General features: G+C 44.1%; 1 protein-coding gene across 6 annotated transcripts in view; it reads left to right on the forward strand.

Annotated features, from left to right (window-relative positions):
- plxna4 (plexin A4) overlaps positions 1–27,590 on the forward strand; it is an 804,472-nt gene that overhangs the window by 437,134 nt on the left and 339,748 nt on the right. For all 6 annotated transcript variants that reach the window (XM_063073049.1, XM_063073048.1, XM_063073050.1 and 3 more), the window contains one exon: positions 16,432–16,532. In XM_063073049.1, the coding sequence (XP_062929119.1) occupies positions 16,432–16,532 (101 nt within the window). The remainder of the gene's footprint in view (positions 1–16,431; positions 16,533–27,590) is intronic.

Here is a 27,590-nt window from a genome sequence, read left to right on the forward strand (position 1 = left end):
TGCTCTAGACTAAGGTGCACAACGCAGTATGCTCACACACACATAGTAAGGTACACATATGATACAAGTTAAAACATAAGCAACATAACACTCCTGGTGCTTCATGTGTGATGAGACCTGGGTGGCAGCAGGGAGTTCAGTAGTCTCATAGCCTGGGGGAAGAAGCTGTTTCCCCATCCCATCAGTCCTTGTCCTAATGGTAATTCCTGCCTGATGCTAGGGGATCAAAGAGATTAATGGATAGATGGGATGTTCAATGTTCAAAGTAAATTTTTTATCAACATACATATATGACTGCATGTACAACCCTGAGATATATTTTCTTGTGGGCATACTTAATAAATCCATAATAGAATAATAACCATAACAGAATCAATGAAAGGCCATATCAACGTGGGTGTCCAACCAGGGTGTAAAAGTCAATAAATGGTGCAAATACAAAAAGAAAGAAATAATAATAATAAATAAATAAACAATAAATATTGAGAATATGTGATGAAGAGTCCTTGAAAGTGAGTCTATAGGTTGTGGGAACAATTCAGTGATGGGGTAAGAGAAGTTGCGTGAAGTTATCCCCTTTGGTTCAAGAGCCTGATGATCGACAGGTAATAACTGTTCCTGAACCGGGTGCTGTGGGTCCTGAGGCTCCGGTACCTTTTTCCTGATGGCAGCAGCGAGAAGAGAGCATGGCCTGGGTGGTGGTGGTCTTTGATGATGGATGCTGCTTTCCTGCAGCCATACTTCATGTAGGTGTGCTGGATGGTGGAGAGAGCTTTATCCGTGATGGACAAGGCCATATATACTACTTTCTGCAGGATTTTCTGGTCAAGGGCATTGATGTTTCCATACCAGGCTGTAAGCACTGACAATACTGAGGGCCCTCCTCTGCATGCACAGCACTCCTGATATATGACTCTAGTGGGTGGAAGAGAGACCCCAATGATCTTCTCAGCATTCCTCGCTATCCTTTGTAAGGGACTTGCCGTCAGATGCCTCCTGAAAGCCCTGCTGAACCTGGGATTTTTATTGGACTGCTAATTTGACTGAGGACTACAGTGTTGAGCAGAGGAGGAGAAGGGCGGTGTTGTGAGCATCAAAGAGGAGTATGGTTGATTCAGAGGGAAAACATCTTCTTAGTCTTCCAAGACATTGTTCTTCCTTTCCCTCTCAGCTGGTTGCATCGTTCACTTGTCATCTTGTACTCCTCCACGAACCACCCCCCTTCCAGTCCTGATGAAGGGTCTCAGCCAGAAGCATCGACTGTATACTCTTTGCCATAGATACTACCTGTTGCTCCAGGTTCCTCCAGCATTTTGTGTGTGTTGCTCAAGATTTCAGCCTCTGCAGAACCTCTTGTGCTTCTAGTTTAAAGCTGTCGACTTTTCCTGTCAAACTTTTGAACGTGCACATGTCACATATGCTCCTATGTGTTTGTGTGCAGGATTTTGTGAGTGTGCATGCATGCGTGTATGTGTGTGTGGACTGAGGCTTCTGGTGATATCCATAGCCAAGGGTGATACTGCCTTGAAAAACCGAAGCACTAAGTGGTTAGAGGGAAGAAAGGCAGATTTTCCATTCCTGTGCATTCATTCACACAGGGATTCTGCAGATGCCAGAGACCTTGAGCAACTTACGTGACATGGTGGAGGAACTCAGCAGGTCAGGTAGCATCTATGGAGAGGAATAAACTGTTGATGTTTTGGGTTGAGGGAGTCTCCCCCTCTGTAGTCTCCGCTGCCCTCCAACTCTCGCCCAGATTCGCTACCACAGCCAAGTGTCACCTTTCACCTGCCAGCTTGTACTTCCTTCCCTCCCCTACCTTCTTATTCTGGCCTCTGCCCCCTTCCTTTCCAGTCCTGATGAGGGGTCTTGGCCTGAAATGTTGACTTGTCTATTCATTTCTATTGATGTTTATTCATTTCTATGAAAGCAGCCTGACCTGCTGAGCCTCCCACTGCCCCAGCATTTTGTGTGTGCTGGCTGTGCATTCATTACAAACATAAGGGATCCCAAAGCTTTTTGCAGGCCTTCAAACTGCTTTTCTCACTACACTCATTCTGCAGGGTCATGGTATCGGTCGCAAGGCCAGCATTTACAAGCCTTGCCCTTGAACTGACTGGTTTGTGAGACCAGTCCAGAGTCAGCCACTTTGTGGGGCGGCAGATTCCCCGAGGACATTCGAGAAGCAGGTAGGTTTCTATAGCAATCCAGTAATTTACAGTCATGACCCATCCAGGCTAAGATCTGAATTTCATTTCAAATCAGCTGGTAGTTTGAGTTGGGAAAAATGTAGGCAGATTCAGCTGAGCTGACCTGTCCTTGCCTAATAATCTAATCACCACTTTGTGGCAGGGTTATTGTATCATTCCTCTTCCTAATGGACAGAGTCGTTAGGGCGACTCAGATGAGGCTGCCGTTAGAGCCTGGGTTGGTGTGACTCCATGAAATTAGCAATGGTTGTCCTCCAGCAGCTCTGGTTTTCAAAACTATTTTTGTCAGAGTTCATTACATCTGTTGCCTGGCTTAATTAGGATAACTAAACATTTAGGATTGCCCTGGAGTCAATCCAGGATTTAGAGAATCATAGAGTTATGTCAGTGCATGGGAGACTATTCAGCCCACCGAACCTCTGCCAGCTTCGAATAAAGTGACCCTGTCACTTCTAACCCTCGCTGTCCTTTAAGGCATTTGTTCATTTATTTAGAAACACACTGCAGAAGAGGCCCTTCCGGCCCTTCGAGCCATGCTGCCCACCAACCTCTGACTTAACCCTAGCCTAACCACGGGACAACTTACAGTAACCAACATACTTGGTACGTCTTTGTACTGTAGGAGGAAACCGGAGCATCCAGGGGAAACCCATGCACTCCATGGGGAGGACGTACAGGCTCCTTGGAGATGACGTCGGAATGGAACTCTGAACCCTGATGTCCCCAAGTTGTAATTGCATCTGGCTGACCACTACACTGCTGTAGATTCCCCTCAGATCTCTGTGAAAAGTCTCAGCTAGTACAGGCATTGAGTCTGAGATTAGGCAGTCAGAGTAACACATACAAGATGCAGAAGGAACTCAGCAGGTCAGGCAGCATTTATGGAAACGAATTAGTAGTTGATGTCTTGGGCCAAGACCTTTCATCAGGACTGGAAAGGAAGGGAAGGGAGTCTATCCTAGATTTATTTAGAACCCATCATTCAGTACTGGACTACAGGCAACCAAAATATGTGTATTAGTTTTCAAAGCACAATTTAAAAATATCAACTCTGAGGGAGGAAGCACAGCAGTTTGATCACCAGTTACCCAAGTAGGTGACAGGAAGTCTGCTTGCTTTCCAGTTGGCAATATGATGTGTGAAACTGTGGGTGTTGACAGGACGTTGAGGGGTGGTGCTTCCTCCAATGCATCTAAGATGAATCTGTGAACCCATGAACGATGGATTCTTCAATTTCGGCTTACCTGCAGCACTCTAGCATAGTGGCTAGCGTAACACTGTCACAGCAGGTCAGGGTTCAATTCCCGTCACTGTCTGTAAATTTTGTACATTGTCCCGGTGATTGCCCACATTCCAAAGATATCCATAAATTGTGAGCATGCTTTGTTGGCACGAGAAGCATGGAGATACTTGCGAGCTGCCCAGTGCAGCCTCGGAGTATGTCAGGCATTGATACAAACAACACATTTCACTGAAATGTGATAAATAAATCTAACCTTTATCATTTTACGTCCCCCTGTTCCTTTTGTCTCTCCTGATCCTCCTACACCGGCCCCCAGTCTCTCATCCCCCTGATTCTTTCCCCTCCTCTACCCACTCCATTGAACCCCTTTCCCCACTGCTCTCACCCGCTCACCCCACCTCCATTCATCGGTTCCACGATCCGCCTTCCCTTCCTCTCGGATTCCACCATCTGCTGTACTTTGTTGCCTCCACCTGTCACCTTCCAGTCTCCTTCACTATTTCCACTCTTCCCTCCTCTGTCTGCGTGTCCCTGCTCACCTGGATCCACCTACTGCTCGCCAGTCCTTGGCCCCCACCTTCCTCTCACCTCCATGTTTCAGACCGGGTGGAGGGCCTCGGCCCGAAATGTCACCCTGAACATTTCCTTCCACAGATGCTGCCTGACCCTTTGAGTTCCTCCAGCAGTTAGCTCCCCACTGTGGATCCCTGTATCTGCTGGCTCTTATGTCTCCAGGGAATCCACTTTTATTTGTCGGGCGGAGTGTGAATTAAAGGCAGTCTCAATCCTCATCAGATAGGAGCTATGATCCCATCGGATGAATGGCTGCTTTCAGTCAAAAGCATTATTTGCTTTCGTTTCTTTTCATCCTGTGGTAATCATTGCTGTGAAGTAACAAACTAGTCTCCCTGTGGGAAATCAAGGAACTGTGATTTTTCACGTGGCCCTGCTCTAAATTGATTTTTTTGTTTTCTTTCTTGCCTTTTGCACTTTTGTGGAATGAGAAGCTATTGAACGTTGTGAATGGCGAGGGGGAGAGCTGCCCCATTCTGCCTTTCCAGTGCACTGGGTCCACCGCTGCTGACTGTCGTGGTTTGGCTGACATCCTCAATAATGGATTGTATCTGCTGTTAGAAGCACAGAGAGGCGGAATAAAACAATTAGCTTTCACAGCGTCGGCTATTGATCAGTATTTTATTTATAAAGGGCTGCTTTTTTTGTGCTGATTTATGTTTGCTGTCCGTGCCTGCTCATGCACAGAGCATGCATGCAGAACAGCTTGCATTACAGACTTTGCTCCCCTGGCCCCACTGCCCACCTTTACACCACTTTTCAAAGCCTCCACCAAGTCACAGGCAGCGGGGTATGCTTCAAGTCCCTTGGCACAGGTCAATACAACAGCACCTAGCTGCACAGTAAGATCCCAACCATAGCAAGTTCACTGAATTAGCTGTTAGCTGTGCAATTCATTGCCACAAACGGCTGTGGAGGCCAGATCACTGGGTGTATTTAAAGCGGGGGCTGATAGGTTCTTGATCAGTAAAGGGTGTCAAAGGTCGCAGGAAGAAGGCAGGAGACTGAAATAAAATTGAAAGAACATTTACAAGGCTGTTGCTGGGCCTCCAGAACCTGAGTTATAGGGAAGGGTTGAATAGGTTAGGACCTTGTTCCCCAGAACGTAGAAGATTGAGGGCAGATTTGATATCGGTACACAAAATTATGAGGGGTATAGATAAGGTAAATGCAAGCAGGTTTTTTTTCACTGAGATTGGGTGAGACTACAACTAGAGGTTATAGGTTAAGGGTGAAAGGTGAAATATTTAAGGGGAACATGAGAGTGTTGAGAGTGTGGAACGAGCTTCCAGTGCAAGTGTGGATGAGGGGTCGATTTCAATATTTACGAGAAATTTGGATAAGTACATAGATGGGAGGGGTATGAAGAGTTATGGTCCTGGTGCAGGTTGATGGGACTAGACAGTCTAATGGTTCAGCACAGACTAAGTGGGCTGAAGGGCCTGTTTCTGTGCGGTAGTGTTATATGGGGTTGTTAGTTCGTTTTGCCGCTGGTGTTTAGGGCAGCAATGGAGGTCCTCTTTCTCTGTTTCTCCGGGGCCACCTTCTCTACTGTGTCCCAGCTGTGGTTCAGGGACCTCAGCTGCACTCAGATATAGGAGGATTCTTCACTGCTGCTTCTGTAATAATTTTGTTTGACCAGTCAGGGTTGTTGGCCCTGAGCTGAACCCCTGAACCTGGAGGACCAGTGAATCACTCAGACTGGCCTCTACCCTTTGACCTGTTTGGCATGGATGACCCTACCAATAGCCAAGATTTGAAAGCCCTGACTCCAGCCAACGTAGCTCTCCGGGTCATTCAGTTATGCAAGCCCTATGACAAGGTTGTGGTCCTCTTGAAGGATATGGGGTTGAGAGAGCTAACAAATCAGCAATGATGAAATGTTGAAGCAGACTCAATGGGCCAACTGGCCTAATTCTGCTCCTATGTCTTATAGTCTTCACGTTAAGGGTGTTGGGCAAGACACTGGATAACTTAGCAGTTCATAGTGTAGTGAGAGGCAATTTAGATCGTTGTGTTTCACTTATCAAAATGTGGACTTTTGACTAAAATCCTGTTTCCAAGCCCTCCGGATTACAATTCTTCAGCTGTTCCTCAGCTGCTTCTTAAATGTTGACCTGAGAGACTGCAGATGCGGCAAACTACCTGCTGCAATGACTCGGCCGGTTGAGCGGCATCTGTGGGTGGGGAACAGGAAATGTCGACGTTCTGGTTCAAACTTCTGCAAGAGTTACGATTTACCAGGATGCTGCCTGGATTTGAGGGCACATGTCATAATGAGAGGTTGGACAACCTGGAGCTGCAGAGGCTGAGGGGAGATCTGATAGCGATTTATGAGATTATGAGAAGCGTAGATAGCATAGGCAGATAATGTCTTTCTGCCTATGCTATCTACGCTTCTCATAATCTCATAAATCGCTATCAGATCTCCAGAGGGCATGTATTTAAGGTGAGAGAGGGTAATTTCAAAGGAGGTGTGAGGAGTAGTATTTTTACACAGAATGGTGGTGGATGTCTGGAATGCACAGTCTGGGGTGGTGGTAGAGGCAGATACATTACAGGCTTTCAGATAGATAGATATACTTTATTAATCCCGAGGGAAATTTGGTTTCGTTACAGCCGCACCAACCAAGGATAGAGCGTAACTATAGCAATACAAAAACCACAAACAATCAAACAACAAAACGCAAACTATGCCAGATGGAAAATAAGTCCAGGACCAGTCTATTGGCTCAGAGTGTCTGACCCTCCACGGGAGGAGCTGCATGTTCGATGGCCACAGGCAGGAACGACCTCCCGTGCCGCCAAGTGTTGTATCACGGTGGAATGTGGCCGAAGTCCAACAGTATAAAGTTCAATATCCGGTCTATCCGGTCTAAGTTTAAGAGATGTTCAGACAGGCACATGGATGTGAGAAAATGGAAGGACATGGCCACTGTGTAGGCAGAGGGGATTAGTTAGGTTGCCCGTTTGATTACCAGTTTAATTGGATTGACGTAACATTGTGGGCCAAAGGACTGATCCTGTACTGTACAGGTATACGTTCAATGACCTGAAATGTCGACAGCTCTTTTCCTGTCACAGTTGCTGCTCAACCTGCTGAGTTTTACATCTTAAATGTTTCTGCCTTCAATACTCCTTCAGGCCGTGACTTCCAAATATTTCAGGCTGAAATATTTACCAAACTTTCTTCTAATCTTTCCACCAGTTATTCTGTTCGAGAACATGTCCCCTTGTTTCTGACCTCTTTGCTGAGGGACCGTGGCTGTCCTTTGACTCTTGCCATGGAACTTTACTCACCCATCCTTACAGTGTGTGACTCCGCACTTTATGTGTTCAGTGTAGTTGCAGAAGTGTTCACTTGCCTGCGCTTTATCCCCAAAACACCATCAGATATAGAAGCAGAATGTAGCCATTTGGCTCATTGAGTCTGCTCTGCCATTCTATCATGGCTGATTTATTATCCCTTGCAACACTATTCTCCTGCCTTCTCCCCAAAACCTTGGGCACCCTTACTAATGAAGAACCTATCAACCTCTGCTTTAAATATACCCAATGACTTGGCCTCCACAGCCATCTGCGGCAGTGAATTCCACAGATTCACTGCCCTCTGGCTAAAGAAATTCCTCCTCATCTCTGTTCATTGGCCTTCATAACGCAAAGCATTGATTACGGGAGATGGGCTGTTATGTTGATGTCGAACAAGACGTTGGTGAGGTCTAATCTGGAGTATTATGTGCAGTCTTGGTCACCTACCTGCAGGAAACATGTAAATAAGGTTGAAAGAGTACAGAGAAGATTTACAAGGAAGTTGCCAGATTTGGAGGACCTGAGTTATATGGAAAAATTGAATAGGTTAGGACTTTATTCTTTGGAATGTACAAGATTGAGAGGAGATTTGATAGAGTATACAAAATTATGAGGGGATTAGATAGGGTAAATGCAAGCAAGCTTTTACCTTTGAGGTTGAGTGGACTGCATCTGGAGGTCATGGGTTAAGGGTGAAAGGTGAGAAATTTAAATGGAACTTGAGGAGAAACTTCTTCACTCAGAGGGTTGTGAAAGTGTGGAATGAGCTGCCAGTGCAAGTGGTGCATGCAGGCTCGATTTCAATGTTTAAGAGAAGTTTGGATAAGAACATGGATGATTGGGGTATGGAGGGCTATGGTCCCGGTGCAGATCGATGGGAGCAGGCAGTTTAGATGATTTGGCACAGACTAAATGGGCTGAAGGGCCTGTTTTTGTGCTGTTGTTTTCTATTACTATGACCGTAAATGGACGTCGTTGTAATCTGTAGCTGTGAGCTCTAGTCCTAGACTCACCCACTATAGAAAACATCCTCTTCATATCCACTCTCTCTAAGCCTTCAATATTTCGTAGGTTTCAATAACATTCCCCCCACCCGCAATTCTCCTAAGCTCAACTGAGTTCAGGGCTATAGCCATCATATGCTCCTCATAAGAGTATACATTGAATTTTATGTGTTCAGTTTGGTTGTACAAGGATGTACCTGCCTGCACTTTATTCACATGAAAACATATTTTGAAGTTCAAATCCCCACTGCAAGGTGTTGAGCACAGAATGGATGCTGACAGGCTAATACCACACTGTAAGAGGTCCTGCCTTATGTTGTTGGTGTTAACTGCAGGCATGGTCTGCTATTTTCTATCCTAGCACACAGTTATGAAGAAGAGCAGGCAGGTTCTGTCCCAAACCCTTGGTCAATGTTCCACCCTCAATAACATCGCTCAAACAGACCCTGCTTGCTGATTAGCCTATCGCTGTTCCTTGGACTTTGATGTGCAGAAAGTGATTACTGCATTTTCTACTTCACAACAAAAGTTACGATATTGGGAGAGTCCAAATAGGTTGTGGAAGGGGCTATGTAAATGAAACTCATGAAGTAACAGTCAGAGGAAACCAGGAGTAGTTAACAAAGGAGCAATAGAGTTGCTTGCCTTAAGCAGTGGGAAATGACAGTAACTGACTGTCACGACAGATGTGTGAGTGTGTTTATGGGAGTGTGTGTGTGTGTGTGTGTGTGCTTATGTGTTTGTATGAATGTGTATGTGTGCATATGTGCTTGTGTGTGTGTGTGTTTGTCTGAGTATGTGTGTGCTTGTGAGTGTTTGTGTGTTTGAGTACATATGTGTTCGTGTGAGTACGTATATGTTTGTGTGAGTATGTGTGTGTTTGTGTGTGAGGATGTATGTGTGTGAATACGTGTCTGAGTGTGTATGTGTTTGTGTGAGTGTATGTGTTTGTGTGAGTATGTGTGTGTTTGTGTGAGTGTGTGTGTTTGTGTGAGTGTATGTGTTTGTGTGAGTATGTGTGTGTTTGTGTGAGTGTGTGTGTGCTTGTGTGTATGTATGTGTGTTTGTGTGAGTATGTATGTGTTGTGTGAGTGTGTTTGTGTGAGTGTATATGTATTTGTGTGAGTGTGTGTATGGATGTGCTTGTGTATGAGTATGTGTGTGTTGTGTGATTGTGTTTGTGTGAGTGTATATGGGCAAGTGTATGTGTTTGTGTGAGTGTTTATGTGTGACATGGATACATTTTTATCATTCCTTGCCTAGTGACAATAAAATTTACTCTTTAAAAGCATGCAAGTTGTAAGAATCACAGCTAGATTGAGTTTATGTTTGGTTTCGGATTTGTGAGATCTGCTTTGTGATGTGATGCATGGTTTGTGATTTGCTGATGACTCTGCCCCTCACCAGCTGAATGTTATGGTTTGATTTCAGTAGATAATGATGCAGTGTGCTGACACTGGTGCTGTGAGGAATGCACATGAATTCCCAGTAGTTTAAAACTGTTTTGACTCAGTGCGGTGTGGTGAATGATGCAGAAATGCCCATGTCCCCATCTAACTGTGGCAAGCTGAAATCAAAAATCAGAGCATCAGAAATCTTCAGCAGCTCAGCTGGTACTTGCAGAGGGTGTTTCTGTCTCAGCTGTTCTGCATCCACGGAAGTTTGCTAATGGATCATTGGACCGGGCGCTTTGATTCTAACCCAGCTTTGGCTTTTAGATTTCGTTGTACGTGAGGGTCTTGGCAAAGCTGTGTTCTCCAAAGTGGAAGAGTTTGCAGGTGTGTTTTTAGAGGGCAGTTCAGATTTCAGGTGCAGCAATGTGTCAGAAGACACATATAAGCCAGACGGAATAAAAGCAACGGCTTTCCTCCCTTGGAGGACTTTAGTGAACATGATGTGTTTCTGCATCATAGAGCCATCACTCTTAATGCTAGAGTTTTACTCCAGGTTAGTTAACCGAATTCAAAGTTCAAAGTAAATTTATTATCAAAGTACATAGATGTCACCATATACATCCCTGAGATTCATTGTTTATTTGTTTATTTCAAGATACAGCATGAAATAGGCCTTCCAGTGCTTCGAGCCACACTGCCTCTGCAACCACACAGCCCCAGTTAACCCTAACCCTAATCATAGGACAACTTTCAATGAACAATTAACCAACCTGCTTTGTCTGTGGACTGTGGGAGGAAACCAGAGCACCTGGGTAAAACCCACACATTCTGTGGAGAGGAAGTACAGAGGCTCCTTACAGACGCTGCTGGAATTGAACTCTGAAACGGCACGAGCTGTAATAGCTTCGTGATAACCGCAACACTGTTGTAGCACCCTACCAGCGGGCATTCACATTAGAACAAAGAAATACAATAGAAGCAATGAGAAACTACACACAGAAAAAGACTGACAAACAACAAATGTGGAAAAGAATTCAAACTGGACAAATACAAACAAATAAAATAAAATAAAATAATTACAATAATAAATAAATACATGCATACATAAATAATATGGAGAACATGAGTTGTATAGAGTCCTTGAAAATCTAGTTCGGTGATCGGTTCATTGTTGAGGTGAGCAGAGTTATCCACGCTGTCTCAGGAGCCTTATGGTTGAATGATCAATCAATAGTCAGAATCGTTGGCTTTCCTAAGTGCAAGTACCAACCGCACACAACAAATACAATCAATTTGCAAATGGCAACAAACTGTGCAAATAATAAAAGAAAAAGCAAAATAATAATACATAAATACGTAATAAATCTTGAGAACATGAGTTGTAGAGCCCTTGAAAGTGAGTCCGTAGGTTGTGGAATCAGTTCATTGTTGAGGTGAATGAAATTATCCACACTTGTTATCCACTCCATCATGAGCACTAGCCTCTGTTGTATCTAGGACATCCTCAGGGAGTAGTGCCTCAAAAAGGCAGCATCCATCATTCAGGACCCCAATCACCCAGGTCATGCCTTGTTCTTATTGCTACCATCAGGAAGGAGGTACAGGAGCCTGAAGGCACACACTCAACGGTTCAGGAACAGTTTCTTCCTCCCTGCCATCCAATTTCTGAGTGGGACATTGAACCCATGGACGTTACCTCACTACCTATTTTTATTTCTATTTTTGCACTAGTTATTTAATATGACTATTTAATATATATAAGACCATAAGACATAGGAGCAGAATTAGGCTATTCAGCCAATTGAGTCTGCTCTGCCATTCCATCATGGTTGATCCCAGATCCCACTCAACCCTGTACACCTGCCGCCTTGCCATATCCTTTGATGCCCTGACCGAACAGGAAACTATCAAATTCCGCTTTAAATATACCCACGAACATGGATGGCCTCCTCTGCAGTCTGGGGTAGATTCATTGCTTTCTGGCTAAAAAAAAAATCTCCTTACCTCTCTTCTAAAGAATCGCCCTTCAATTTTGAGGCTACCCCCACCAAAGGAAACAACCTCTCCACATTCACCTTATCTAGTCCTTTCAACATTTGGTAGGTTTCAGTGAGATCCCCCACATTCTTCTAAATTCCAGTGAGTGCAGGCCCAAAGCTGCCAAATGCTCCTCATTTGTTAACCCCTTCACTCCCAGAATCATTCTCGTGAACCTCCTCTAGATTCTCTCCAATGACAACACATCCTTTCTGAGTTATAGGGCCCAAAACTGTTGACAACGCTCCAAGTGCGGCCTGACTAGCATTATCTCCTTGCTTTTATATTGTATTCCCCTTGAAATAAATGCCAACATTGCATTCGCCTTCTTTACCACAGACTCAACCTGCAAATTAGCCTTCTTGGGAGTCTTGCATTGGATCTCTTAAGTCCCTTTGCACCTCTGATGTTTGAATTTTCTCCCCATTTAGATAATAGTTGCACTATTGTTCCTTTTACCAAAATGCATTATCATCCACTTCTCAACACTGTGTCCCACCTGCCACTTTTTTGCCCATTCTTCCAATTTGCCTAAGTCCTCCATATATACTTGCTATATACCTACAGTAATTTACAGTTTTTTCACTATTATGTACTGCATTGTACTGCTGCCACTACATTAACAAATTTCACAACATATGTCAGTGATACTAAACCAGATTCTGATTCTGGTTCAGGAACCTGATGGTTGAGGGGTAATATACATCAAAGTTGCTGGTGAATGCAGCAGGCCAAGCAGCATCTATAGGAAGAGGCGCAATCGACGTTTCAGGCCGAGACCCTTCGTCAGGACTAACTGAAGGAAGAGTGAGTAAGGGATTTGAAAGCTGGAGGGGGAGGGGGAGATGCAAAATGATAGGAGAAGACAGGAGGGGGAGGGATAGAGCTGAGAGCTGGACAGGTGATAGGCAAAAGGGGATACGAGAGGATCATGGGACAGGAGGTCCGGGAAGAAAGACAAGGGGGGCGGGGTGACCCAGAGGATGGGCAAGAGGTATATTCAGAGGGACAAAGGGAGAAAAAGGAGAGTGAGAGAAAGAATGTGTGCATAAAAGTGAGTAACAGATGGGGTACTTCTGCCACCTCCAACGGGATCCCACCACTAAGCACATCTTTACCTCCCCCCCTCTCTCTGCATTCTGCAGGGATCGCTCCCTACACAACTCCCTTGTCCATTCGTCCCCCCCATCCCTCCCCACTGATCTCCCTCCTGGTACTTATCCGTGTAAGCGGAACAAGTGCTACACATGCCCTTATACTTCCTCCCTTACCACCATTCAGGGCCCCAAACAGTCCTTCCAGGTGAGGCATCACTTCACCTGTGAGTCGACTGGGGTGATATACTGCGTCCGGTGCTCCCGATGTGGCCTTTTATATATTGGTGAGACCCGACGCAGACTGGGAGACCGCTTTGCTGAACATCTACGCTCTGTCCGCCAGAGAAAGCAGGATCTCCCAGTGGCCACACATTTTAATTCCACATCCCATTCCCATTCTGACATGTCTATCCACGGCCTCCTCTACTGTAAAGATGAAGCCACACTCAGGTTGGAGGAACAACACCTTATATTCCGTCTGGGTAGCCTCCAACCTGATGGCATGAACATTGACTTCTCTAACTTCCGCTAAGGCCCCACCTCCCCCTCGTACCCCATCTGTTACTCATTTTTATGCACACATTCTTTCTCTCACTCTCCTTTTTCTCCCTCTGTCCCTCTGAATATACCTCTTGCCCATCCTCTGGGTCACCGCCCCCCCCCTTGTCTTTCTTCCCGGACCTCCTGTCCCATGATCCTCTCGTATCCCCTTTTGCCTATCACCTGTCCAGCTCTCGGCTCTATCCCTCCCCCTCCTGTCTTCTCCTATCATTTTGGATCTCCCCCTCCCCCTCCAGCTTTCAAGTCCCTTACTCACTCTTCCTTCAGTTAGTCCTGACGAAGGGTCTCGGCCTGAAACGTCGACTGCGCCTCTTCCTTTCGATGCTGCTTGGCCTGCTGCGTACACCAGCAACTTTGATGTATGTTGCTTGAATTTCCAGCATCTGCAGAATTCCTGTTGGTTGAGGGGTAATAACTGTTCTGTTAGTTATTAATGAAGTTATTAATGCATTTATTTGGGAAAACTGTTATTGAAATTGGCTTTGTTTTTGCACATTTCTGGATGACTGGCGCAGTTTCCTAACTACTATGAAACTTCCCTTGGGAATGACTGATGCTGGAGTAGCCTCATTCACCTTTCTCCTTGTTAAGAAAAGTGTAAATTTGTCTCGGAAGGTTTAAACACAGGATACGTAACAGCTCCGCGCACAGTGCAGGCATTGTAAGACCGAGTGAGGGATGGCACGAGGGTCAGGGGCTCATGGTTCCAGCAGGATTCGAGATAAATAATTTATGCTGGAAATGTGAAAGGTTATGGAATTATAATGGGAAGAGAGAAGTTGCGTTGTGTGGCAGAGTACCTTCACTGCAGCACTGTATTTTTCTGAGGCAGGGTAAAAACATTAGCCTGCTTTTTCTGCAGCTGCTGATTGGAGCGTATTGTTTTTATATGAAGCAGATTTGTGTTAAATGATGTTTACTCAACATTTCACAACGGTGTATCACGTATCACGTATCATAAATCAATTACCACCTATCTTCCCTCAATTCATAGATCACATCACAAGATGTATCTAAACATCGCAAACCAAATGTCATATCACTAATCTTATTAATGAAATATCACATCATATCTCAGTAATCATGTTTTACAAATTATACCTCACACATGATTAACCTAATATTATGTGTAACTGACTGTGGTTCTTGTTTCTCAGGCTCAGAGGAACTGCCTCTGGTCTGGTGTGTCAGGATCTATGGCCCAGGCCCTGACCTTCTGTTGTTGGCCCAGCTCTGTATCACTGCCTCTGGTAGAGAGCCTTGCATTCTTTAAACACAAGAGATTCGGCACGGGCTGGAAATCTAGAGTGACACATACAAAACACTGGAGGAACTCAGCAGTCAGACAGCATCTATGGAGAGGAATAAAGAGTCAAAGTATCAGACCGAGACGTGTCAGAGTCCTAATGAAGTGTCTTGGTCCAAAATATCATCTGGTTATTGCTCTCTGTAGATGCTGTGTGATTTGCTGAGTTCCTCTGGCATTTTGTGTGCCTTGCATACTCTGGTACTGACCTCGACATTACAACTGCTTGTAGCGTGCTGTACAATGCATCAAGTCACGGACATTCGTACACTGGGTGTAAATTCCATGAAAATGAGCATTTTGCAGCAGCACAGCACATTATAATAGGAAACATCAACATAAATTTGCACAAATTATTATGATTTACATGATACAATATAAAAAATAATATAACAATATCACTTTATGGACTCACTTTCAAGGACTCTACAATTCATGTTCTAAATATTATTTATTTACTTATTTATTTATGTGATTTTTTTGTATTTACAGTTTGTCTTCTTTTGCACATTAGTTGTTTGACAGTCTTTGTGTGTAGTTTTTTATTGATTCTATTGTATTTTTTTGTTCTGCCGTGACTGCCTGCAAGAAACGAATCTCAGGGTAGTGTGTCATGACATATACATTAAATGTAAAAGTCTTGAGTATATATATACACACACATATACATAGGTAGGGTGCCTAAGACTTTTGCACAGTACTGTAATAATTTTATGTATTGCACTGTACTGCTGCCACAAAAGAAATCATGACATATGTGAGTGATGATAAACCTGACTCTGATATGGGTCTATATTGTGGACTGAGAGTGGGAAAGAGGCAGGGAGAGGGGAATCATGGTTGGGAAAAGGGGAAGGGAGAGGGGAGGGAGCAGGAAACACCAGGGTGATGTTCTGTAATGATCAATAAACCAATTGTTTGGAATCAAATGACCTTGCCTGGTGTCTCGGGGCTGGTGTGTGTACACCCATGCCACCCCTTGCCCTGGCACTTCTCCTTTGCCACTTGTCCCACACTCCTCCCACGGTGCTCCACCCTCACTTTCCCAGCATCCTTTACTCCTGCCAGATTTACAAACTTGTTCTCTGCTCCACGTTGACAAATACAGTACCGTGCAAAGAGCTTAGGCACCCTCGCTATATATATGTGCTTGAGACTTTTGTCCTGTACTGTATTTGTCCAAATGTAAAGTTCAAATTTCAAATGTACTTTTGAACTTCATCGCAAGTTGAGAAAGATATAGTCTTGAGGTAAAATTAGAATTTTTCGCGTTGCTCAAAAACTGATGGCAGTGGGGAAGAAGATGTTTTGAACCTTGTGCTGTGGGACTTCAGGCTTCCGTTGGCAGCAGTGTGAAGAGGCCATGGTCTGTATAGTTGGGTCCTTGATGAATGTTGCTTTTTGAGAAATCGCTCTAGTAGTTGTCCTTGATGGCAGAGAGAGCCCTGATGGAACTGACTGAGTCCATAGCTCTCTGTGATCTCTTGCATTCCTGTAAATTGGAGTTCCCCATCCCAGGTTCAAGGTTCAAACTTCAAAGGTAGTGATGCAATCAGTCAGAATGCTTTCCACTGTACATTTGTAGAAGTTTGTTTGAGTCTTTGATGACATATTGTGCTTCTAATTTCTCATAGTTGATGAACCTGATGCCACAGCGATACTTGACTAAAGCTCTGCCTGTTTTTTTTTGTTTCTAGCTGACCAGAGTACCCGTGGAGGCATGTGGACAGTACAAGACGTGCTCTGATTGCCTGGGCTCAGGAGATCCTCACTGCGGCTGGTGTGTGCTCCACAACACGTGAGTGCAGACAAAGGTCCTTTCATGGCTTCCATTGGTACAGTTCATTAGGGAATGGGAGGGTAATTTGTCGCCAGGGTTTGGTGAGTGACTTCCTTATGATTCATCTACCACCACCCCAGGCAGTTCACCCATCACCTTCCTGATGTGCTAGGGTGGTAGTAGAGGCAGACTCGTTAGGGATTTTTAAGAGATGTCTAGGTAGGCAAATGGAAGGATATGGGTATTATGTAGTTTAGTTAGCCATTTGGTTGTAAGTTTAATTGGTTCAGCACAGCACTGTGGGCAAAAAGGTCTGCTTCCATGCCATACTCTTCCATTTTCTATGTTCAATGTTCCTGTAAACCAGATGGAGCAGCCAGTGATGCCAAAACAACTCCTCTTGTTTGTGGGCAGAAGCCCAGTGGTTTGCACGATTCAATTTTAAAGGTGACTTTTGGAATTTGGCTGCCTGGGCAGTAAAGATGCAAGACTGAACATCCGACTGCTGCAATACCCATCTGATGTTCATCTAGTTGTCTTCAGTAGATGAAACATTTCTTTCTTTCATCTACTTCTATGGTTTTTCTGTATTTTATGGCTATCTGGAGAAGACAAATCTCAGAGTTATATTCTGCATACCTACTTAGATAATAAAAAGAACCTTTGAAAAGCCCCTCCCCCTCCAGCTTTCAAATCCCTTACTCACTCTTCCTTCAGTTAGTCCTGATGAAGGGTCTCGGCCTGAAACGTCGACTGCGCCTCTTCCTATAGATGCTGCTTGGCCTGCTGCGTTCACCAGCAACTTTGATGTATGTTCTTTGAAAAGTAGTTTGGATATTAAGTGGCTCGAGTGATTTGAGATTAGGATAGGCTGAGGTAAAAGATCAGCCCTGACCTATTGGATGGTGTTGCAAGGACAAGGAGGTGAATGGCCACTCCTGATTCTTCCTACATTCGTAACGTCCTACAAAGGTTGAGGAATGTGCTCAGGATGATGATGAGGAATTGGACAGGCAGTGGTCAAAAATGAACCCAACCATTCTCATCCTGAATTTCCTCCTTTCTCCAAGAATGATAGACGCCTTGGAGGTATGTATCAAAGACCTTTGAGGCGATCAGCGAAGTGTGGTCTGTACTATGGTGTTGAAAACATGGATGCTAGTTAGTGCATGACAAAATCCCACTATTGTGATAATGAGCAGATGGTCTGGGATATTTCTAGTTGGGTGAATACAGCTTGTGGCACTAGGGAGATCTCGCCTTCACTCCCAGACCAGCTGGGTGGCTGAACTGACACTGCAGGTATCCCCGAGCTGTGCTCTCCTTCCTTCATGTAAAGTTTGCAGAGGTCATGGACTGACTCATTCCCCAGCAAGCATTGACAGTGGGAGTGAGATGTAAGCCTGGATTAGAAATAGTTAACTACACAACTGGAAAACCAGTGCAGAGATTTCAAACTATCATTCACCTGTCGCCAATTCTGGAGCAAATGTCTTCTGTCGTCAGACTCCTCATGAAGACCACAGGCTTCCACAGGGTTCCCAATGCATAAATGCATAATACATTTGTTTCTGGCCAATCTACCTATGCACAGAGCAAGCAAACAAGCTTACTTGTACAACACTTATCAAACACAAGGCAGTTCAAACTGTTTTACATCGAACAAAATGTAGAAATCAAACATCAAATTTCAGACAATATAAAGAGAATTAAGTCACGCAAAAAATTCATGCGATAAATAAAAGTTACAGTGCAGGAGATTCTAATTAAAAAGCTACAGTAAAAAGAAAAGTTTTAAGCCTCGATTTAAAAGAGCTTAAAGTTGGGGCAGACTACAGATCCTCTGGAAGGTTATTCCAGATATGTAGAACGTAGTAACTAAAGGCTGCCTTACCATGTTTAGTTTTGACCCTGGGGATGGGAAGCAAATCCACTCCAGACGATCTGAGAGCTCTGGAAGGTTCATAATGCAGCAAGAGATCAGAGATGTATTTTGACCGTAGTCCATTCCGTGCTTTATAAACCAGTAGTAATATTTTGAAATCAATCCTCTGATGGACAAGAAGCCAGTGTAGTGACCTGAAAACTGGAGTGACATGTTCTACTTTCTGGTTCTTAGTGAGGACTGTAGCAGCGGAGTTCTGAATGAGCTGCAGCAGTCCGAGGGATTTTTACTGAGACCTGTGAGGACACCATTACAGTAGTCAAGCCTACGAAGAGTAGTTGCCTTCTAGAATCTTTTACCAGATATGGTGGTGGAATCAATTGCAGTTATTATGTTTATGGGATATTTAGACAGACACTTAAAGAGGCCAGGGCTAGAGGAGATAGACCTAATGTGAGCAAATGAGATTAGTGCAGAAGAGGGAAAAGGTTGGGATATAAGTGACGAACCAAAAAGCCTGGATCTCTGCTGTAAAACTCTATGATTCTACTTGCTCTTGAAACCTGCTGGAAGGAATAGATGACTATTTTTTTCTAGATTTAATATTTAATTTCTATCTGCATAGAACCTAGAACATTACAGGCCTGTTTGTCTTAATTGTCTCAAGTTGTATATTTCCTTATTAATAATAATAATAATAAATACTTATTGTCGCCAAACAATTGGTACTAGAACGTACAATCATCACAGCGATATTTGATTCTGTGCTTCACACTCCCTGGATTACAAATATTAAATATTAAAGATATTAAAATAGTTAAAATTAGTAAATATTAAAAATTTAAATTATAAATCATAAATAAAAAATAGAAAAATGGAAAGTAAGGTAGTCCAAAAAAACCGAGAGGCAGGTCTGGATATTTGGAGGGTACGGCCCAGATCCAGGACAGGATCCACTCAGCGGTCTTATCACAGTTGGAAAGAAGCTGTTCCCAAATCTGGCCATATGAGTCTTCAAGCTCCTCAGCATTCTTCCGGAGGGAAGAGGGACGAAAAGTCTGTTGGCTGGGTGGGTCGTGTCCTTGATTATCCTGGCAGCACTGCTCCGACAGCATGTGGTGTAAAGTGAGTCCAAGGACGGAAGATTGGTTTGTGTGATGTGCTGCGCTGTGTTCACAATCTTCTGCAGCTTCTTTCGGTCTTGGACAGGACAACTTCCATACCAGGTTGTGATGCACCCTAGAAGAATGCTTTCTACGGTGCATCTATAAAAATTAGTGAGAGTTTTAGGGGACAGGCCAAATTTCTTTAGTTTTCTCAGGAAGTAAAGGCGCTGGTGGGCCTTCTTGGCAGTGAACTCTGCTTGGTTGGACCAAGTCAGGTCATTTGTGATATTGACCCCGAGGAACTTAAAGCTTTTGACCTGTTTCACTTGCGCACCACCGATGTAAATTGGGTCGTGCGGTCCGCTACTCCTTCTGAAGTCAACAACCAATTTCTTCATCTTGCTGACGTTGAGAGATAGGTTATTGTCTTCGCACCATGCCACCAGGTTCTTAATTTCCTCTCTGTACTCAAACTCATCATTACCCGAGATACGGCCTACAATTGTTGTGTCAATTAGAGACGTTTTAACAATTTGAAAAATGGTAAGACAGTGGATTCTGGTTAATTGGGCCATCAGTTCATCAGGACAGCTGCTTATTTGGGAAAATTCTTAAAGAACAAAAACTAATCAATAGCTGGGATTTCCTTCAGTTATTTGGGACACTGTGCTGCTTAATTGGGACAGGAGACTGTTGCCGAACAGTCTCTACTAGTGTTAGTCACGTGCACGTGTGTGGCTGTGAGACACTACACTGTGCTTAAAGTGAACAGTTTTTAAATACTGTTAGTTGTGTGTGTTTGCAGCAATCCTACTGTCCTCCCTTGTGTCAAATTTACTGGCCATGTCCAGCAAGAGGACAATGTTTTTCTGTCCTGAAAACAAGAGCAATCTTGTGGTCCCAAACATTCTCCCTGGTGTTGTGGAAGCCTCCTGGAGGGCTCCCTTATCGTCAGCTCTCTGCCTGAAGGTGAAATCTGGTCAGTCTGAATGCCCTTGTCAGAATGTGAATCCTCAATCAGTCTTGATTGTGCAAAGCTGAGCCGTTTCTGTGATCAACGACAGTGAGGAGAGTAGAACTCACAGTGAACCGATCGCGTCAATGACTTTAAAACTGGTAACATAGAAACATAGAAAATAGGTGCAGGAGTAGGCCATTCGGCCCTTCGAGCCTGCACCGCCATTCAGTATGATCATGGCTGATCATCCAACCCTGTACCAGCCTTCCCTCCATACCCTCTGATCCCTTTAGCCACATGGGCCATATCTAACTCCCTCTTAAATATAGCCAATGAACTGGCCTCAACTGTTTCCTGTGGCAGAGAATTCCACAGATTCACCACTCTCTGTGTGAAGATTTTTTTCCTAAACTCGGTCCTAAAAGGCTTCCCTTTTATCCTCAAACTGTGACCCCTCGTTCTGGACTTCCCCAACATCGGGAACAATCTTCCTGCATTTAGCCTGTCCAATCCCTTTAAGATTTTATATGTTTCAATCAGATCCCCCCTCAATCTTCTAAATTCCAACGAGTATAAGCCTAGTTCATCCAGTCTTTCATCAAATTGAAGTCCTGCCATCCCAGGAATCAATCTGGTGAACCTTCTTTGTACTCCCTCTATGGCAAGGATGTCTTTCCTCAGATTAGGGGACCAAAACTGCACACAATACTCCAGGTGTGGTCTCACCAAGGCCTTGTACAACTGCAGTAGTACCTCCCTGCTCCTGTACTCGAATCCTCTTGCTATAAATGCCAGCATACCATTCGCCTTTTTCACCGCCTGCTGTACCTGCATGCCCACTTTCAATGACTGGTGTATAATGACACCCAGGTCTCGTTGCACCTCCTCTTTTCCTAATCGGCCACCATTCAGATAATAATCTGTTTTCCTGTTTTTGCCACCAAAGTGGATAACCTCACATTTATCCACATTAAATTGCATCTGCCATGAATTTGCCCACTCACCCAACCTATCCAAGTCACCCTGCATCCTCTTAGCATCGTCCTCACAGCTAACACTGCCGCCCAGCTTTGTGTCATCCACAAACTTGGAGATGCTGCATTTAATTCCCTCATCCAAGTCATTAATATATATTGTAAACAACTGGGGTCCCAGCACTGAGCCTTGCGGTACCCCACTAGTCACTGCCTGCCATTCTGAAAAGGTCCCGTTTATTCCCACTCTTTGCTTCCTGTCTGCCAACCAATTCTCTACCACATCAATACCTTACCCCCAATACCGTGTGCTTTAAGTTTGCACACTAATCTCCTGTGTGGGACCTTGTCAAAAGTCTTTTGAAAATCCAAATATACCACATCCACTGGTTCCCCCCTATCCACTCTACTAGTTACATCCTCAAAAAATTCTATGAGATTCGTCAGACATGATTTTCCTTTCACAAACCCATGCTGACTTTGTCTGATGATTTCACCGCTTTCCAAATGTGCTGTTATCATATCTTTGATAACTGACTCTAGCAGTTTCCCCACCACCAATGTTAGGCTAACCGGTCTATAATTCCCTGGTTTCTCTCTCCCTCCTTTTTTAAAAAGTGGGGTTACATTAGCCACCCTCCAATCCTCAGGAACTAGTCCAGAATCTAAAGAGTTTTGAAAAATTATCACTAATGCATGCACTATTTCTTGGGCTACTTCCTTAAGCACTCTGGGATGCAGACCATCTGGCCCTGGGGATTTATCTGCCTTTAATCCCTTCAATTTACCTAACACCACTTCCCTACTGACATGCATTTCCCTCAGTTCCTCCATCTCACTGGACCCTTTGTCCCCTACTATTTCCGGAAGATTATTTATGTCCTCCTTAGTGAAGACAGAACCAAAGTAATTATTCAATTGGTCTGCCATGTCCTTGCTCCCCATAATCAATTCACCTGTTTCTGTCTGTAGGGGACCTACATTTGTCTTAACCAATCTTTTCTTTTCACATATCTATAAAAGCTTTTACAGTCAGTTTTTATGTTCCCTGCCAGTTTCCTCTCATATTCTTTTTTCCTCTTCCTAATTAAGCCCTTTGTCCTCCTCTGCTGAACTCTGAATTTCTCCCAGTCCTCAGGTGAGCCACTTTTTCTGGCTAATTTGTATGCTTCTTCTTTAGAATTGATACTATCCCTAATTTCCCTTGTCAGCCATGGGTGCACTACCTTCCTTGATTTATTCTTTTGCCAAACTGGGATGAACAATTGTTGTAGTTCATCCATGCGATCTTTAAATGCTTGCCATTGCATATCCACCGTCAACCCTTTAAGTGTCATTTGCCAGTCTATCTTAGCTAATTCATGTCTCATACCTTCAAAGTTACCCTTCTTTAAGTTCAGAACCTTTGTTTCTGAATTAACTATGTCACTCTCCATCTTAATGAAGAATTCCACCATATTATGGTCACTCTTAACCAAGGGGCCTCTCACGACAAGATTGCTAATTAACCGTTCCTCATTGCTCAATACCCAGTCTGGAATAGCCTGCTCTCCAGTTGGTTCCTCGACATGTTGGTTCAAAAAAACCATCCCACATACATTCCAAGAAATCCTCTTCCTCAGCACCCTTACCAATTTGGTTCACCCAATCTACATGTAGATTGTAGATTAACCTTTAATATGGCCTCAGCCAGCCGACATAAAGTGTTCAAAGTTCAAGGTAAGTTTATTTTCGAAGTACATATTTGTCACCATTACAACCTCGAGAGTCATTTTCTTGTGGGCGTTCATAGTAAATACAAGAAACACATTGGAATCAATGAAAGACTGCACCCCAAAGGACAGACACACAACCAACGTGGAAAAGAACAACAAACTGTGCAAATACAAACAAAAATAAATAAACAAACAAATAAATGAACAAACAAGCAAGAAAGCAATAAATATTGAGAACATGTGATGATGAATCCTTGAAAACGAGTTCATTGGTTGTGGGAACAGTTCAGTGATGGGGCGAGTGAGGTTACCCCCTGTGATTCAGGAGCCTGATGGTTGAGGGGTAACCTGATAGTGTGGGTCCTGAGGCTCTTGTACCTTCTTCCTGGTGGAGGCAGTGAAAAGAGAGCATGACCTGGGTGGTGGGGGCCCTTGCCGATGGATGCTGCTTCCTGCGGCAGCGCCTGTGTAGACGTACTCAATGGTGAGGAGGGCTTTACCTGTGATGGACTGGGCCACCGTAGCCACTACTTTCTGTAGGCTCTTCCATTCAAAGATTTCCATACCAGCCATGATGTAGCCCGTCAATATACTCTCCCCCTTACACCTACAGATGTTTGTTGAAGTTATACAATGCAGAAACAAGCCTTTTGACCCAACTAGTTCAAGCTGACCAAGATACCTTTCTGAGCTAGTTCCTTTGCCTGCATTTGTCCCATTTCCTTTGAAACCTTTCCTATCCACACACCTCTCCAACTATCTTTAACACACTGTAAATGTACCTGACCCCAACACTTCCACTAACAGCTCATTCCATAGACCCACAGTACAAAAATTGAAGACCTCATTCACCCCAGACGTTCTCCCTTCTCTCCTCTGGCATCAAGCAGAAGATACAAAAGCCTGAAAGCACATACCACTAGGTTTCTCACTGTAGATTGACCCTTAGCCTCACAATCGACACTGCTCCTTTGCAGTAGCTTTTACACTTTATTCTGCATTCTCATTCTAGCTCAATGCGCTGTGTAATGATTTGATCTGTATAAAGAGAATGCAAGGCAAGCTTTTCACTGAATCATGGTACAAGGGAGAATGATTCACCAAAAACCAAACAATTACAGAAGTAATCTCTGTGTGGAAAGGTTGCCCCTCAGGTCTTCAGTAGGTCATTCCCCTCCCACCCAGATGAACTACAGCCACACAGATTGAGCCCAAGGGAAGCTTATGTCCAAAGTTCAGCATCAATTTGCCACATGCAGTTCTCGGTTTTTGCCCAAGGTACAGGCTGGAATAGACAGATTGGACAAGTGCTCTCCCACATTAATGCTTAAAGCAAACAAAAATGGCTTTTGCAATCCATCCCTTTTCTCAAAGCAGTCAAACATGTGATCTGTCAGAATCGGATAGGATGGGTTCACTTTCTTTGCTCACCTAATTATAAACACTATAGGCTTTATAACATCCAGAAATATATTAGTCCCTCTCTTCATCATCTCTATTACTTCCTTTAGGCTGGCTTCCCTATAAATAGCTATGATTATCCATTTCTGGTCTCCACCATGTACCCAAAATTAATCATTCCACCATTGACTATTGCCAGGACATGTATCTGTATACACATCCATTTAGATGATGGCGATGAGCTGGGTTTTGAACCACAATAGTCCTTTTTCTGAAGATATTTTCACAATTCTGTCAGGTAGAGAGCATAGAACAAAGAACAGTACAGGCCCTTTGGCCCATGATGCTGTGCTGTACCCCTAGAGCAGTCTAAATCTTCCCTCTCCCACATAGCCAATCTGGACCCAAGTAGCAATGGAGAAATATTTCATCAGGATGGTGTGCAGCTTTAAGTGGGGAGGTGGGTGAACCTGCCGGTGATGATATTCCCATACATCTGCTGCTTTAATGGTTCCTGGTGACAGAGGTCATGGATAAGGAGGAGCTTTTGGAGTAGCTTGAGTGAGTAGCAACTGTGCATCTTGTAGGCTGTGTGATGGTAATGGAGGGAGTGAATGGTCAGTTTATAGGTTTACTAATTGAGAGATACAACATGGAGTCGGCCCTTTGAGACACACCACCCAGCGACCCCTGATTTAACCCCAGCCTGGTCACGGGACAATTCACAATGACCAGTTAACCTACCAACTGGTACATCTTTGGACCGTGGGAGGAAACTAAAGGACCCAGAGAATGCTCACACATTCTATGGGGAAGATGCGTCGACTCCTTATAGATGACATTGGAAATGAACTCCGACAACTCGAGCTATAGTACGTAGCGTCATGCTAACCGCTACACTGCTGTGGTTAGGGCGGTGGAGGAAGGCTGACCAAGCAGGTTGCTTTGTCCTCGGTTTTGTTAACTTCATGAACGTGGCAAGGGCGTGCACTTGTCCACGGCAGTGGCCAGTTTAGTTGAATTTCTGGTCAATATTGAGCACCAGGCTGAACACGTGTGGGAGTACATGCTGATGGAAATACTGAGATCAGGAAAGGTTTTCATAACTTCTCTCCGTATGTGTCTGAAAGATGCTCCTGCCATAGTGCAATACTCTTGCAGTATTGCATTGGTGAGGTTGGGGCCTCTGTAGGTCAGATTTGACCATGGATATCGTGTCCTAGCTGTCCAGATACTCAAGCCTGGACAATATGGTATGGAGAGCAAACTGTTGCTCTGGAGTATCTGCCAACTGGAGAACTCTTAACGTGAAGCTAGCTCTTCAACAATCAGGCTCCCGAACCAGCGTGGATAACTTCACCCACCCCAACATCGAACTGATTCCACAATCTACAGACTCACTTTCAAGGACTTTACAACTCATGTTCTCAGTATTATTTATTTACTTGTTACTTTATTGTTTCTTACTGTTTTTAAAAATTTTTTTGTTGCACAGTTTGTTTTCATCTGCATATTGATTGTTCACATTGATTGCAAACAACAGGAATTCTGCAGATGCTGGAAATTCAAGCAACACACATCAAAGTTGCTGGTGAACGCAGCAGGCCAAGCAGCATCTATAGGAAGAGGTGCGGTCGACGTTTCAGGCTGAGACCCTTCGTCAGGACTAACGAAGTTAGTCCTGACGAAGGGGCTCGGCCTGAAACGTCGACCGCACCTCTTCCTATAGATGCTGCTTGGCCTGCTGCGTTCACCAGCAACTTTGATGTGTGTTGCTCACATTGATTGATTGTTTTTGTATAGTTTTTCGATGATTCGATTGTAGTTCTTTGTTGTACTGTAAATGCCCACAAGGAAATGAATCTCAGGGGAGTATATTGTGACACATACGAACCTTAATAATAAATTTACGTTGAACTTTGCACTCCCCTTGAACGAAGGTGGGTTGATCTTTCACACAATTTCATACTGAATATCAGAATTACTAATTATTAATAATCAGTAAATATTGGGTTTCTCTTGCTTGTGTTTCTTTTGAATATTCGTAACACTCATACAAGTCAGACCTAATAGAAACATCGTTGCTCTCTGAGGGGATTATAACCCAGTTGAATTGCAGTAATTCTCCTCCTGGACCCAGTAAATTTATTCAATTGGAGACTATTAGTGTTCAGAACTTTTAGCTCTGGTAGGATTAGCTGGAGCAGGACCTGTACGAGAGGGTACAATGTGCAGTGCAGGACGTGTCGTGGCCAGCAAAGGAGTGGGATTTGTAATAATTTGCAAATATCACATCGATATTTAAACAAAAATGTTGTTAGGTGTCTTCCCCTTGCAAGAACGGGACGTTGGCTGGCAATCTGTCAGTAAAGAAGCAGACTGCATTCAAGGCCTTGGGCACATTGTGGTGTTAGATTCCTGGTGCTGGGCATAGTGCCAAGGTTTGTGGTTGGATTCTGTGAGGTTCCTGTCCTAGCTCCTTGCTGCTGGAAACTTGACTCCAGCAGTCGAGCTGCAGAGAGCATCGATTGGGTTACTTGTCGGGGAGCTCAGGCCAGCTGAGGAGCTCCTGTTGCCATCTCATCCCTCAGCTCTGGCTGCTGTCTGCACAGCGAGGAAGGCTCTTCTAACCTGATAAATCATTTAGCTGGTGTAAATTGAAAATGTAGATCTCTGCTAGTTGGCCTCCAGAGGTCGGACAATCCTCGAAAGGAAGCAAAGGGCTGACTATTAGTGATGTAGAGTGGCTAGATGTAGGCTGGCTGCTTGCATTGAGGTCAGTCTGGAGGTCACCAACTTCCAGGCTCTGAATGGAAAAGAAACTTTAAGAAAGAAAGACAAAGTTTGGGGATTCTTGGAGGCTGCATTAACTGATTTTCTCTGTTAACCAGTTGGCTTTTTGCCCAGTTTTATAGTTGCTGGGAACCCTGCAAGGTTGACAATGCAATAATTTTCCACCTTCCAGTCCTCCAAGCTCAATAAAAGAATTTTATGTAATCTGAATTTCATGCATCAGTTTGCAATATCTTTTTCTTTG

This window comes from Mobula hypostoma, chromosome 20 (genome assembly GCF_963921235.1).
Source record: "Mobula hypostoma chromosome 20, sMobHyp1.1, whole genome shotgun sequence".
In the NCBI taxonomy this organism is placed as follows: Eukaryota; Metazoa; Chordata; class Chondrichthyes; order Myliobatiformes; family Myliobatidae; genus Mobula; species Mobula hypostoma.